The 13,698-nt window shown below is 41.9% G+C and overlaps 1 protein-coding gene across 5 annotated transcripts in view; it reads right to left on the bottom strand.

Annotated features, from left to right (window-relative positions):
- cep72 (centrosomal protein 72) overlaps nucleotides 1-13,698 on the bottom strand; it is a 167,564-nt gene that overhangs the window by 19,239 nt on the left and 134,627 nt on the right. For 3 of the 5 annotated variants that reach the window (XM_033016561.1, XM_033016542.1, XM_033016548.1), the window contains one exon: nucleotides 3,092-3,295. The exons of the other annotated variants lie outside the window; for them this stretch is intronic. In XM_033016561.1, the coding sequence (XP_032872452.1) occupies nucleotides 3,092-3,295 (204 nt within the window). The remainder of the gene's footprint in view (nucleotides 1-3,091; nucleotides 3,296-13,698) is intronic. 5 annotated transcript variants of the gene reach the window in all.

The following is a 13,698-nucleotide window of genomic DNA, read 5'->3' as shown; positions in this document are numbered from 1 at the left end:
ATACTCACCAATTAGCTGGGCAGGAGGCGGGCCGACTGAATTTGGACGTTGCACGGCGTCAGGCGGTGACGTCATCACGCAACGGCACGCCGGGCGGTGACGTCATCAAGATGCAGTGTACGACGTCAAGACGCTGCGTACGCCCTCAATGCGCCTGCGGGCCGACAGGCCGTTGGTGCGCGGGATTTTCGGACAGTGCAAGATTTTTGGAGCCCCGCGTGATGTCGGGACCAGCCCCGCGCAACTCCATACACCTCCGCCGATCGAAGTGGGACCGGCCCCGTGAGGCCGTACACCTCAAGCGACCACGTTTGGTCGCGCTAGACGCATGCCATCGCATGCTGGTGGGACAGTCCCTTAACGTTTAAGAAACAGTTAGATAGGTACATGGACAAGACAGGTTTGGAGGAATATGGACCAAGCGCAGGCAGGTGGCACTACTGTAGCTGGAACGTTGGCCGAGGTGTGTAAGTTGGGCCGAAGGGCCTGTTTCCACGCTGCATGACTCTAAAAGATGAACAAAACATGAGTCTCATGCTTGAAGAAATTACGTTGGTTTTTAACTGCAGCAGGTAAAAATGTCATTGTTCTAGTTCATATATGCTGCATACAACAAATAAACACTCTGAAGCATTGTGTAAAAAAAGTGTTAAAGTCTCCTTACTTTGAATTATTAAACCGCTCCTCTAGTACTGAGAGAAGGGGAACCAGTGGTAGAAGGTATGCATTTGTCTGAATTTAGCTAAAGAAAATTCTAACTCATCCAAGGTAAGTGGCCAGATGATAGGTAGTAGAAATGAGAAGAGAAGGGATTAGAGATGAAAAAACATCTGATGCCAACTTTATGTAGATGTGACAGAAGAATGCACAATCCTAATGGTAATTAAATCAGAGGTACTATTTCAGGGAGTACTTACTCTGTACATTTAACCAGAACTGCAGTTAGTAAATATAGAATAAAATACAACAGCACATGTTTCTCTGCAAGTGAGTTCAGCATTGCAAAGAAAAGAAAATGCAGCAGATGGCACTCTTGTCCAGATATCCTATTTTCAAATAGTCATCACAAAATAACTGCAAACAGGAATGAAACATGAGTAATTTACAATAATTTGCCCAAAAAGTAAATACTGTAAGATGGGAACAAATAACTGGGATGAGATGAGGATTTTTCTGACAAAGAGCCCCGATAGACCGAATAGTTGTAAATCACCTGAATTGAAAATTAAACTATTTAATTACCCAACGATGCTGAACAGCCAATTGACATTCTGTGTAAAAATGTAACAAAAAGCATTTACAGTGTCCTCCATAATGTTTGGGACAAAGACCCATTGTTTATTTATTTGCCTCTGTGCTCCACAATTTGTAATAGAAAAAAAATCACATGTGGTTAAAGTGCACATTGTCAGATTTTAATAAAGGCCATTTTTATACATTTTGGTATCATCGTGTAGAAATTACAGCTGTGTTTATACATAGTCCCCCCATTTCAGGGCACCATAATGTTTGGGACACATGGCTTCACAGGTGTTTGTAATTGCTCAGGTGTGTTTAATTGCCTCCTTAATGCAGGTATAAGAGAGCTCTCAGCACCTCGTCTTTCCATCAACCTTGGAAACCTTTATTGCTGTTTATCAACATGAGGACCAGTTGTGCCAATGAAAGTCAAAGAAATCATTATGAGACTGAGAAACAAGAATAAAACTGTTAAGAGATATCAGCCATAAATAGAGCACTTACTAATCACAAAGGGACTGGCAGGCCAAGGAAGACTTCCACAGCTGATGACAGAAGAATTCCCTCTTTAATAAAGAAAAACCCCTAAACACCTGTCCGACAGATCAGAAACACTCTTCGGCAGCCAGGTGTGGATTTGTCAATGACCACTGTCAGCAGAAGGCTTCATGAACAGAAATACAGAGGCTACGCAATAATTACTTAAAAGAGCAACCACAGTTCTGGAAAAAGGCCTATGACAGATGAGACGAAGATTAACCTATTTCAGAGTGATGGCAAGGGCAAAGTATGGAGGAGAGTAGGAACTGCCTAAGATCCAAAGCATATCACCTCACCTGTGAAACACAGTGGTGGCTGTTATCGCCTGGGCATGTGTGCCTGCTGAAGGAACTGGCTCACTTATCTTCATTGATGATACAACTGCTGATGGTAGTAGCATAATGAATTCTGAAGTTTATAGACACATCCTATATGCTCAAATTCAAACAAATGCCTCAAAACTCATTGGCCGGCAGTTCGTTCTACAGCAAGACAATGATCCCAAACATCATGTTAAAGTAACAAAGCTAAAAAATGGTCAATTCTGGAGTGGCCAAGTCAATCACCCAATTGAGCATGCCTTTTATATGCTGAAGAAAAAACTAAAGGGTACTAATTGAGCATGCCTTTTATATGCTGAAGAGAAAACTAAAGGGTACTAGCCCCCCAAACAGTCATAAGCGAAAGATGGCTACAATACAGGCCTGGCAGAGCATCATCAGAGAAGACACCCAGCAACTGGGTGATGTCCATGAATCACAGACTTCAAGCAGTCACTGCATGCAAAGGATATGCAATAAAATACTAAACATGACTACTTTCATTTACATGTCATTGCTGTGTCCCTAACATTATGGTGTCCTGAAATGGGGGGGACTATGTATAAACACAGTTGTAATTTCTACATGGTGAAACCTTAATGTATAAAAATGACCTTTATTAAAATCTGACAATGTGCACTTTAACCACATGTGGTTTTTTCTATTACAAATCTCAAATTGTGGAGTACAAAGGCAAATAAATAAATGATGGGACTGTCCCAAACATTATGGAGGACAGTGTAAAGCATATTTTAAATTCACAATTTGAACTTTATAAACCAATTAACTGCCCAACTTGTCCATGCCGACCAAGTATTGTAGATTTTCCATCATCATCAACACTCATGTTGCTATTGCTCTTTCTGCCAGGTACTGTCAATGACCAGTCCAATCAACTGAATAATGCGCCTCGGGTCAATATTTGAGGTGAACAGGCATTTCCTGCGTTTGTAAGTTGGTACAGAGTTGCTGATATTAAAATAATACGGTACCTGGGTGTGGGGTGAAGTGTGAGCGGGTGGTGACCCTGTGATAGGCCTCAGCCTCATCTTGAAATTTCAAGTTAAGGTCCATAGCAGAAAATTTGCGTGTTTTTTCATCTGCAAATGTTACTCGACTAGGTCGTGGTGTGACATCTGTATTGCAAGCTATGGTGCGAGATCGTGGACAGGAAACATTGGGTAATGACTGATAGTCTAGGCAAAAAGAAAAAGTATAATCCTCAGTTAAAACACACATAAATGTCATGAACTGCAAAAGGAACAAGAGTGGGTATTCAGACGGAATATTTAGTTAGATCTGTACCCTCAACTTTGCCTGCCTACACTAAGTAACCTTACCGAACACAAACTGTCGGCTAGACACAAAAACTGCAGTAACTCAGCGAGACAGGCAGCATCTCTGGAGAGATGGAATGGGTGATGTTTTGGGTCGAGACCCTTCTTCAGACCCAAAACGTCACCATCTCCAGAGATGCTGCCTGTCCCGCTGAGCTACTCCAGCTTTTTCTGTCTATCTTCGGTTTAAGCCAGCATCTGCAGTTCTTTCCAATACAAAAACTATCAGCTTCAGGGTTTACAAATTCAAATGACCTCGCTATTTTGGGAAAAGATTTCTTAGTGCTCGCCAAACTTCGTGTCCAATAAAGGCTGTCCAATTTTGCTCCTAAAAGAACCAGCCTTAATTTTACAGATCTCAAAATTGCTTTCACCAAAAATTTCCAATAGAAAAATGCATTCAAGAAGATCTGTAAATGTATTAAAATGCTATCGACAAGTTCAGAAATCAAAGCACCGTATGATTTTAAAGCACTTACTTCCTTGTCCTTGGTGTTTCCTACTAACCTCAAGAGGGTCCGAGGAACATTTCAACCATAGCCAACAAGTGTCAACATCAGAAGCTGTTAAGAATCAACATCCATTCAATTGTACCCGAGCACCTGACTGATTCTAGTGTAGCAAAAGATATTGCAAATTTTCTGCCAAATTGCTACTGATTATGAGGTGATGTGCAGACATAGCTTTCATAACTATAAGAAACATGGTGTCACAACTTATCTTCAGGTATTCAACCAGTTCTGTCGCAACAAGCAGATGGGAAAATATCAACACTCTCCAGATTCAACTATTAGCGTATCAATATTGATGGAAGTATTGTGAAGGAAATATAATATAGGTGAAGGAAAGAATACCCGGTTCACTGGTGCCGCAACAACAACCTCTTGCTTGCGTCCACAAAACCAATAAACTAATCGTTGACCATGCGGCAGTTTTAATTGTTGGGGCGGCAGTGGAGAGAGTTAGCAGCTTCAAGTTCTTAGGCATCAATATCTCAGATGACCCATCCGGGGCCCAAAACACAGATGAGACCACGAAGAAGGCCTGCCAGTACCTCTACTTTCTGAGGAGTTTAAAGACTTTCCGCATGTCACCGAGTATTCAAGTAAACTTTTATAAGTGCACTGTACAAAGTATCCTGACTGCTTGCATCATGACCTAGTACAGCAAAGGAAAGCAAGAGGCTGCAGAGAGTGATGTTCACCCTGGCCCATCACAGGCACAGTCTTCTCCACCATCACAAGCATCTACATGGGGCTCTGTCTCAACAAGGCGCATCCATTATCAAGGATCCTCACCATCCGGGTAAGGCCCTCTTCCAGTTATTACAATCAGAGGAGTTATAGAAGCCCGATGTCTCACATCACCAGGTTAAGGAACAAGACAACTAAGAAGTTCTTGAGTTAACCTGCACAGTCTTAATCCTATTATTGCAGTAGATGAACGAGATTGTTTTGTTTTTGAATTATTTTATTAGAAGCAATTGCACAAGAATAAGGCAATCGACATGACAGTTATACCATTTTTTTACAGCTTCGTTTTTAACATTAAAATCTGAATCAAAATAAAAAGAGCATTGGTTTTAAATTTGTGTTCAACCATTCTGTTGTTGCAGAAGATGAAGGAGATAGTTATCGGCTTAAGCAATCAATGGTGCCAAAGAGGAAATGTTTGAGAGCCTCAAGTACCTTGGTGTTAATATAGCCAATATCTGTGGTGCATCAATCACATTGACACAACAGCCAAGAAGGCACATCAATGCCTATACTTCATGAGGAAGTGGAAAGAAGACGAGACTTCCCACCATTGACTCCATCTACACTTCACGTTGCCTTGAAAAAGCACCCAACATAATCAAAGACTTGTCTCACCCCGGTCATTCCTCCTTCTCCCTGCTCCCACCCAGCAGAAGGTACAGAAGCTTGAAAGTGCGTATCTGACTCAGAAACAGCTTCTGCCCCTCGTTTAAGAAGCTTCTGAATGGTTCTTCTATAAGATCTATACTGTTCGAATCACTTCTACCCCACAGGGGACATTGGTCTTTGTCTACGTAACATTGACAAAGAATTACAATGTTGATCGGCACTACAATGCTGAGAACCATATTCTGCACTCTGCATTTTTCCCTTTGCCTTATTGTATTTGAGTTTGACTTGAGTGTATTTATGTATAGTATTATCTGATCTTATTTGGATACCAAGCAAACAATTTTTTTCACTGTACCTCAGCACACATGACAATACTAAACCTAAACCGGTTGGTGGCCGATTAGGAAAAAGGGAGATGCAACGAGACCTCGGTGTCATGGTACACCAGTCGTTGAAAGTAGGCATGCAGGTGCAGCAGGCAGTGAAGAAAGTGAATGGTATGTTAGCATTCATAGCAAAAGGATTTGAGTATAGGAGCAGGGAGGTTCTACTGCAGTTGTACAGGGTCTTGGTGAGACCACACCTGGAGTATTGCGTACAGTTTTGGTCTCCTAATCTGAGGAAAGACATTCTTGCCATAGAGGGAGTACAGAGAAGGTTCATGAGACTGATTCCTGGGATGGCAGGACTTTCATATGAAGAAAGACTGGACTCGGCTTGTACTCGTTGGAATTTAGAAGATTGAGGGGGAATCTGATAGCAACTTACAAAATTCTTAAGGGGTTGGACAGGCTAGATGCAGGAAGATTGTTCCCAATGTTGGGGAAGTCCAGGACAAGGGGTCACCGTTTAAGGATAAAGGGGAAATCCTTTAGGACCGAGATGAGAAAAACATTTTTCACACAGAGAGTGGTGAATCTCTGGAACTCTCTGCCACAGAAGGTAGTTGAGGCCAGTTCATTGGTTATATTTAAGAGGGAGTTAGATGTGGCCCTTGTGGCTAAAGGGATCAGGGGGTATGGAGAGAAGGCAGGTACGGGATACTGAGTTGGATGATCAGCCATGATCATATTGAATGGCGGTGCAGGCTCGAAGGGCCGAATGGCCTACTCCTGCACCTACTTTCTATGTTTCTATGTTTTAAACCCTTAACACATCCTCCACTTTTAATCCTCCTGAAACTACTGAAGTGTTGCAGTACTATAAAGCCATTTATGCTGCGGTGAAATCCAGTGAGGTTCCGGTGCGATCATGGGTGATAAGATTTTCAGCTACAACGTATGCAGAACATAACATGGTGGCGCAGTGGTAGAGTTGCTGGATTACAGCAGCAGAGACCCGGGTTTGATCCTGACTACAGGGTGCTGTCTGTACGCTGTCTGTATGTTCTCTCCATGTCTGAGTGGATTTTCTCCTGGATCTCCCAGTTCCTCCCACACTTCAAAGACCTACAGGTTTGTAGGTTCATTGGCTTGATGTATTTTAAAATTGTCCCGAGTCCGTGTAGGATAGTGTTAATGTGCGGGGATCGCTGGTTGGTGCGAACCTGGTGAACTGAAGGGTCAGTTTCTGTGCTGTACCTCTAAACTAAAATTAAATGTTTAGGTTTAGTTTGGAGATGCTGAGCTTGCAAAACATTGGTATTCAAATTATGTTTTGTCATGTACACTTGATTGACCTATTTTCTGGAATGCTTTGTCTGCTACTGAGGTACCAGCAAGTGTTCTGGCTGTAAGTGTGAACTTGTTCACTTGTGAAAGAATGCCCCATAATTATGAACATTTAAAAAAAAAAGTAGACTGGGAATACCGGTTAAGGGAGACAGACATGATAGCAAGTTGTCCATTCAACAAGGCCTGAAGTTGGCCATGGTCTCAGGAAAACTAGAGAAAAACAAGGATACAAAGTGCTGGAGTAACTCAGCGGGTCAGGCAGGATCTCTGGAGAACATGGATAGGTGACGTTTCGGCTTGAGACTCTTTGTCAGGTCTCAACCCGAAACATCATCTATCCGTGTTCTCCAGTGACGCTGCCTGACCCGCTGAGTTACTCCAGCACATTGTGTCCCTTTGTGTCTCAGGCAAACGAACACTTGATGCTGAATGATGCTGCTTGAAACTGCTTATCCAATGTCTCCCTCTGTCCCAGTTGCTAAATTGTCCTAGCGTGATCCAGTAGGGGTCAGATTTGAAAAATGTTGAAACTGCCTTGCCTGATGTTGGCAGTATGAAGTTTTCTATTGTCTGCAGCCAGATTTGGGGCTCCCAGTGCATTCCTCACAGTTGATGGGAGTGGATTCATCCTCACCTCAGGGCAGCGAATCCCCACGACAGGAGGTTTTCTTAAGGGGTTGGGCAGGCTAGATGCAGGAAGATTGTTCCCGATGTTGGGGAAGTCCAGAACAAGGGGTCACAGTTTAAGGATAAAGGGGAAATCTTTTAGGACTGAGATGAGAAAAACATGTTTTACACAGAGAGTGGTGAATCTCTGGAACCCTCTGCCACAGAAGGTAGTTGAGGCCAGTTAATTGGCTATATTTAAGAGGGAGTTAGATGTGGCCCTTGTGGCTAAAGGGATCAGGGGGTGTGGAGAGAAGGCAGGTACAGGATACTGAGTTGGATGATCAGCCATGATCATATTGAATGGCGGTGCAGGCTCGAAGGGCCGAATGGCCTACTCCTGCACCTATTGTCTATGTTTCTATGTTTCTCATAGGGCTGTTGAGCAAGCAGCAGGAGGGTGGTTGGAGTGGTAATAGAAAGAATAAAAAGAGATGGAGGAGTGGTTTGAGAATTATGCAGCCCCCCTCTGAAAGCAGGACTCCCAACGCCTCTGGAAGTAAATCTCTGCTTTTGACTCCATTCCAGAGCACCCAAACTGCTTCTGCCTCACCAGCATCTGAAACCAAGAGTCAGAAAAGATCATATGCCAACTGAGAAACAAAAGCTTCTGGAGAATTCCTTAATCTTTCCTGGAGTGGAGCTTTGGATTCAAATTCAGCAATTCATCCTCCAGACCTGGAAAAGGATGATATGCCAGATCACGTTAGAGAATTATTATCATGGCCACTTACTACTACTACTACCATGTACAGAGGAGTCCCCCTGCTCTCAACCACAGTAAAAGTAATTGCATAGGTCCACCTAGTGGCCAAAGTAATGTAGATGATCATCACTGCACAACCTTAAAAACTATAAGAATCAGCATCAACCACTATAGGTGGTCTTTTTCAATATTACAAAACCAGAAATCAGAAATGTGTGCCATTATGTACCAAATGTCATTGTGTTGCTCCAAACTCAGTCTTCGTATTGCATATGCAGACGATGCTTACATACGGGCACACTGGGGGCTGAGTTACAAGTTATCTTTCTCACATTCCGTGTGAAAATGGGCCTGGACATTTGCTAACAGATGTTAGGCTCACTGGTCCATCATTCCCTGCAGTCCTTCTTACTGGAAAGGATTCGGGGGATAAGATATCTATGGATTTCAAAAGACAGGCTGGCCAGCATGGATTCTATCAAGATAGTATATGGGAGATCGTGTCTCACGAATTGGATTGAACCTTTTGAAGAAGTAACTAGAGTTGATAAGAGCAGCCATGAACAGCAAGGCATGATTAGTAAGTTTGCAGATGACAGTAAAGTGGATAATATTGTAGATACCAAAGATGGTTATCAAAAATGACATCAGGATCTTGATCACAAGGGGCAAGTGGGCTGAGGAATGGCAAATGTTTATTGCAGATAAATGCGAGGTGCTGCATTTTGTGAAGTCAAACTGGGGCAGGACTTTTACAATGAATGGCTGAGCACTGGGGAGTGTTTTAGAGCAGCAGGATTTCAGAGTGCATGTACATAGTTCCATGAAAGTGGCATCAGAGTTAGATAGGATGGTCAAGAAGGTTTTTGGTACATTGGTCCACATCTGTCAGGGTATTGGAGTAGAGAAGTTAGAGAAGTAGATGTTATAGTTGTGAAAGACCACAAGGCCGCATGTGGAATATTGTGTTCAGTTTTGAACGGCAGCTGCCCCGGGTGCATGCCAAGCCGGACAAAATGATACGGCTTTTAGGTTGCCCGGCGGGACTTTAGGTGGCCATTGGCACCCGGGCAACTGTTAATTTCGAGCCCTGTAATGCTAAAATTTATATATTTTGGAGAGATTATCGAACTCAGTTTTTAACATAGATTCTTCTTAATGTATTTAACTAATCTCATTCGCAACCAAAACACAAGCATCTATATTTTCCCAACTTCTAAATAGTTTGTTGATTTTTAAGAAAAATCATCTGGTGATCATGAGGTACCCTCACTGTTGCTGTAACTCCCGAGACCTTGAGCCAAGATCTAGTATTACGTGTTCAGCTTCTTAGAAATTGAAATATTTCTTCAAAAAGTCCAAAGGCATCAAAGAAAAGCCACCACAAATTGTTAATCTTATAAAACATCTTGAATGGAAAGTACAGATTTTTAGTGCATTAACAAAGGCAACTAAAAATCAAACAGTGCATTTACTTTAGTAAAAACCTCTATAGTAGTTTTTACACTGTAATGGAATCAACAACTCATACATGTGGTATGTAGCCTGTCAAAAACTGGGTTGGGTAATGAATCTTAGTTCTTGTTCAAGAGGTGTGGGTTTCCTGTATCTGGTCACGGAACATTTACGCAATTATTGAAAGTGTCAAAGATATGGACATGGAAAAAGTGACAAATAATTAACAAGAGTCATGTCAGCACGGAAACAGAGTCCTTGGGCCACCATGTCCACACTAAAAATCAAGTACACATCTATATTCATAAGTTTATGTTATAGGAACAGAATTAGGTCATTCGGCCCATCAAGTCTACTCCGCCATTCAATCGTGGCTGGTCTATCTTTCCTTCTCAACTCCATTCTCCAGCCTTCTCCCCATAACCTCAGACACCCGTACTAATTAAGAATCTATAGTATCAACCTCTGCCTTAAAAAATATCCATTGACTTAGCCTCCACAGCCTTCTGTGGCAATGAATTCAACAGATTTACCACCCTGCGACTAGATACACTCTTCGTCTCCTTTCTAAAGGTCCATGTTTTCATTTTGAGGCTGTGGCCTCTGGTCCTAGACTCTCTCCCACTAGTGGAAATACCTTCTCCCCATCGACTCAATCCAGGCCTTTCACTATTCAATAAATTTCAATGAGTATTCAAAATTAATTCTGTTTATAGCACCTACTCTATATCCTTTTATGCTAAGGCATTTTTAGTGCGTCTAGATTCTCAAATATTGTGCGTCTTTGCCACCACCATCCTCGTGGGCAATGCATTCAAATTTGAACCACTATCTCAATGAAAGATATATTTTATATCCCTTCAAAACTTCCTGCACCTTACCTTAAACCTTTCTCCTCCGCTCACAGACAGCCCAGCTATAGAGTAAAGTTTACTCGTGTCTCCTCAGCGTATGTCTCTCATAATTTTGTACACCTCTATAAAGAATACTAAGAATAATGCAGGACCCACCTTTTCCCCTAAATTATGAAAGCGTTAACTGGATAATCAGGTCAACTTAAACTGTAAGGATGGGGGATGAAAGATTTCTATAAGATTTTGGTACAGCCATAGGGAATATTGAGGAACAGAGAGACCTTGGTGTACAAATCCAAAGATCCCTGAAGGTGGCAGCACAGATAGATTGGACAATAAAGGCGGCATACAGGATACTAGCCTTTATTTGGCAGGCCGAATAAGAGCAGGGAGATGAGGCATTAAAAAAATACTGGTGAGGAAATTCTGAAATATTGTATAGAGTTTTGGTTGCTTCATAAAGTAGTAATTACCCAGGAGTGGAAACAGTGCAGATTCACCGGGATGTGTAGGAAAGAACTGCAGATGCTGGTTTAAATCGAAGGTAGACACAAAATGCTGGAGTAACTCAGCGAGACAGGCAGCATCCCTGGAGAGAAGGGGAATGGGTGACGTTTCGGGTCTCGAAACGTCACCCATTCCTTCTCTCCAGAGATGCTGCCTGTCTCGCTGAGTTACTCCAGCATTTTGTGTTTGTGTTCACCAGGATGTTGCTTGGCATACTTACGAGGAGAAACTGGATGTGTTTGTTTTCCTTGGAATGAAGACAGGAGGGCTGTGTGTGTGTGTGTGTGTGTGCGCGCGCACACGCGCGCGTGTGTGTGGGGGCGGGGTGATAGCCACGCCCCCACACGCGCGAGCACTATAAACTTTCATCATTATTGAACTTTGATCATTATTGATTTGAAACATTATCTGATGTATTTAGAGGGTAATCAATATACCATATAAGTGCAACAGCTATATGTAACATCAGCAGATTGCTCAGAATTGAAATAGAAAATGTTCACTGATACCTAAGTAGTATTGATATTTTCTCAATGCAGTGATTGGAAGAGATTCAATGAAATAAATTGGTGCTACTTTTTTGTCATACATCACTTGGCAGCCAATGAAACAACCAGAGATGATTCCAAAACTGTTTTCTACCAGACTGATAACTGCAGTTTGTAGATTGCCCATCCATCTGCATTAAACCACATCTCCATCCCAAAGATGATGGAAGCAATGAGGCAATTTGGCCTCCTTCTTCCCACATCTTCATTATTGGAAGATGTATTGAATGTCATTTTTTGTTTTGATAAGCACAGATTTTGCGTCCGGTTTGTTGGTCTGCCTGGCAGAAAATGGTAATATAAAAAATGATGTTTTATTGTTGAAAGATGAGTATTTATAACCATTTGCCTTAACTTTGTTTGAACAGTGCCCTTCATTTCTTTGAAGATCTAAATCAGCCAAGAAAAAATGAAAGTGTAGAAAAAAAAAAAAAAAATTCCAATTGTATAGGAGTTCCCACAACTTCCGTATATCTGAGCACTATACAGGCAATTAGCGACGTTTGAAGCACAGCCACAATTATAATGAGAAAAAAAAACAAAATTATGTACATTTTGGGTATAACTTGAATTCAAATTTCAGGAAAGATGCAGTAAAGTAGTGGTTTAATTACTGGTCTGGTATTAGAAACTTGGACAATTAATTTGGATCTGTGAGTTGGAATCCAACAACAGGAGATTTTCAATTATATTTTTAAATTATTTTAAAATACCACCATCACCATCACGAAGATATTGTTGATTTCTTACAGTGGGTTCAATTACTTCCTCCCGGTGTGTAAATCTGCTATCCTTAGCCAGTCTAATGGCCTAAACATTTCTTTAAGTGGACAGTATACAAAATGGAAGCTTTTCACTGTACCTCGGTATCTGTGACGATAATAAACGTAACTTAAACGTGGTTCATTCTTGAGTTCCCTCAGATCTGGAGCAAAACGGGTTCAATGATAGTTGCCAGCGATATTGATATGCCATAAATAAAAACATCTATCTAATCGAGAAAACTGAACTCAGAAAACATAGAAACATAGAAAAATATGTGCAGGAGTAGGCCATTCGGCCCTTCGAGCCAGCACTGCCATTTAATATGATCATGGCTGACTCATACCAATATGCTATTGCCAAAAATGACCCATTCACGTAGTCAGACTCATAGTGTGTAAACGGACCCCTTGGCCCAACTTGCCCGTGCTGACCAACATGACCCGTCTACAGTAGTCCCACCTGCCGGCTTGGCCCATAACCCTCTAAACCTATCCTATCCGCGTACGTCCAAATATCTCTTAAATGTTATGATAGTACCTGCCTCAACTATCTCCTCCAGCAGCTCATTCCAACCACCCTTTGTGTAAAAAAACGTTATCCCTCAGGTTCCCATTAAAATTTCTATCCCTCACCTTAAACCTATGGCCTCTGGTTAGTCATAGAGCGATACAGAGTGGAAACAGGCCCTTCGGCCCAACTTGCCCACACCGGCCAACATGTACCATCTACACCAGTCCCACCTGCCCTCGTTTGGTCCATATCCCTCCAAACCTGTCCTATCCATGTACCTGTCTAACTGTTTCTTAAATGTTGGGATCGTCCCTGCCTCAACAATCTCCTCTGGCAGCTTGTTCCATACATTGTATAAAACAGTTACCCCTCAGATTCCTATTAAATCTTTTCCCCTTCACCTTAAACCTACCTACTGCTGTAATTTCTACATGGTGAAACCAAAATGTATAAAAACGGCCTTTATGAAAATCTGACAACGTGCACTTTAACCACATGTGATTTTTTTTTCTATTACAAATCTCAAATTGTGGAGTACCGAGGCAAATAAATAAATGATGGGTCTTTGTCCCAAACATTATGGTGTCTCAGTTCCTCGATTCACCTTCTCTGGGCAAGAGAGTCGACTCGATCTATTCCTCTCATGATTTTATACACCTCAGTAAGATTACCCCCTCATTAACCATATAACCATATAAACCATATAACAA

Source organism: Amblyraja radiata, chromosome 2, assembly GCF_010909765.2.
Source record: "Amblyraja radiata isolate CabotCenter1 chromosome 2, sAmbRad1.1.pri, whole genome shotgun sequence".
Lineage (NCBI taxonomy): Eukaryota > Metazoa > Chordata > Chondrichthyes > Rajiformes > Rajidae > Amblyraja > Amblyraja radiata.
Note: the sequence above shows the minus strand (reverse complement) of the source record. Positions and strands in the feature narration are given on the sequence as shown.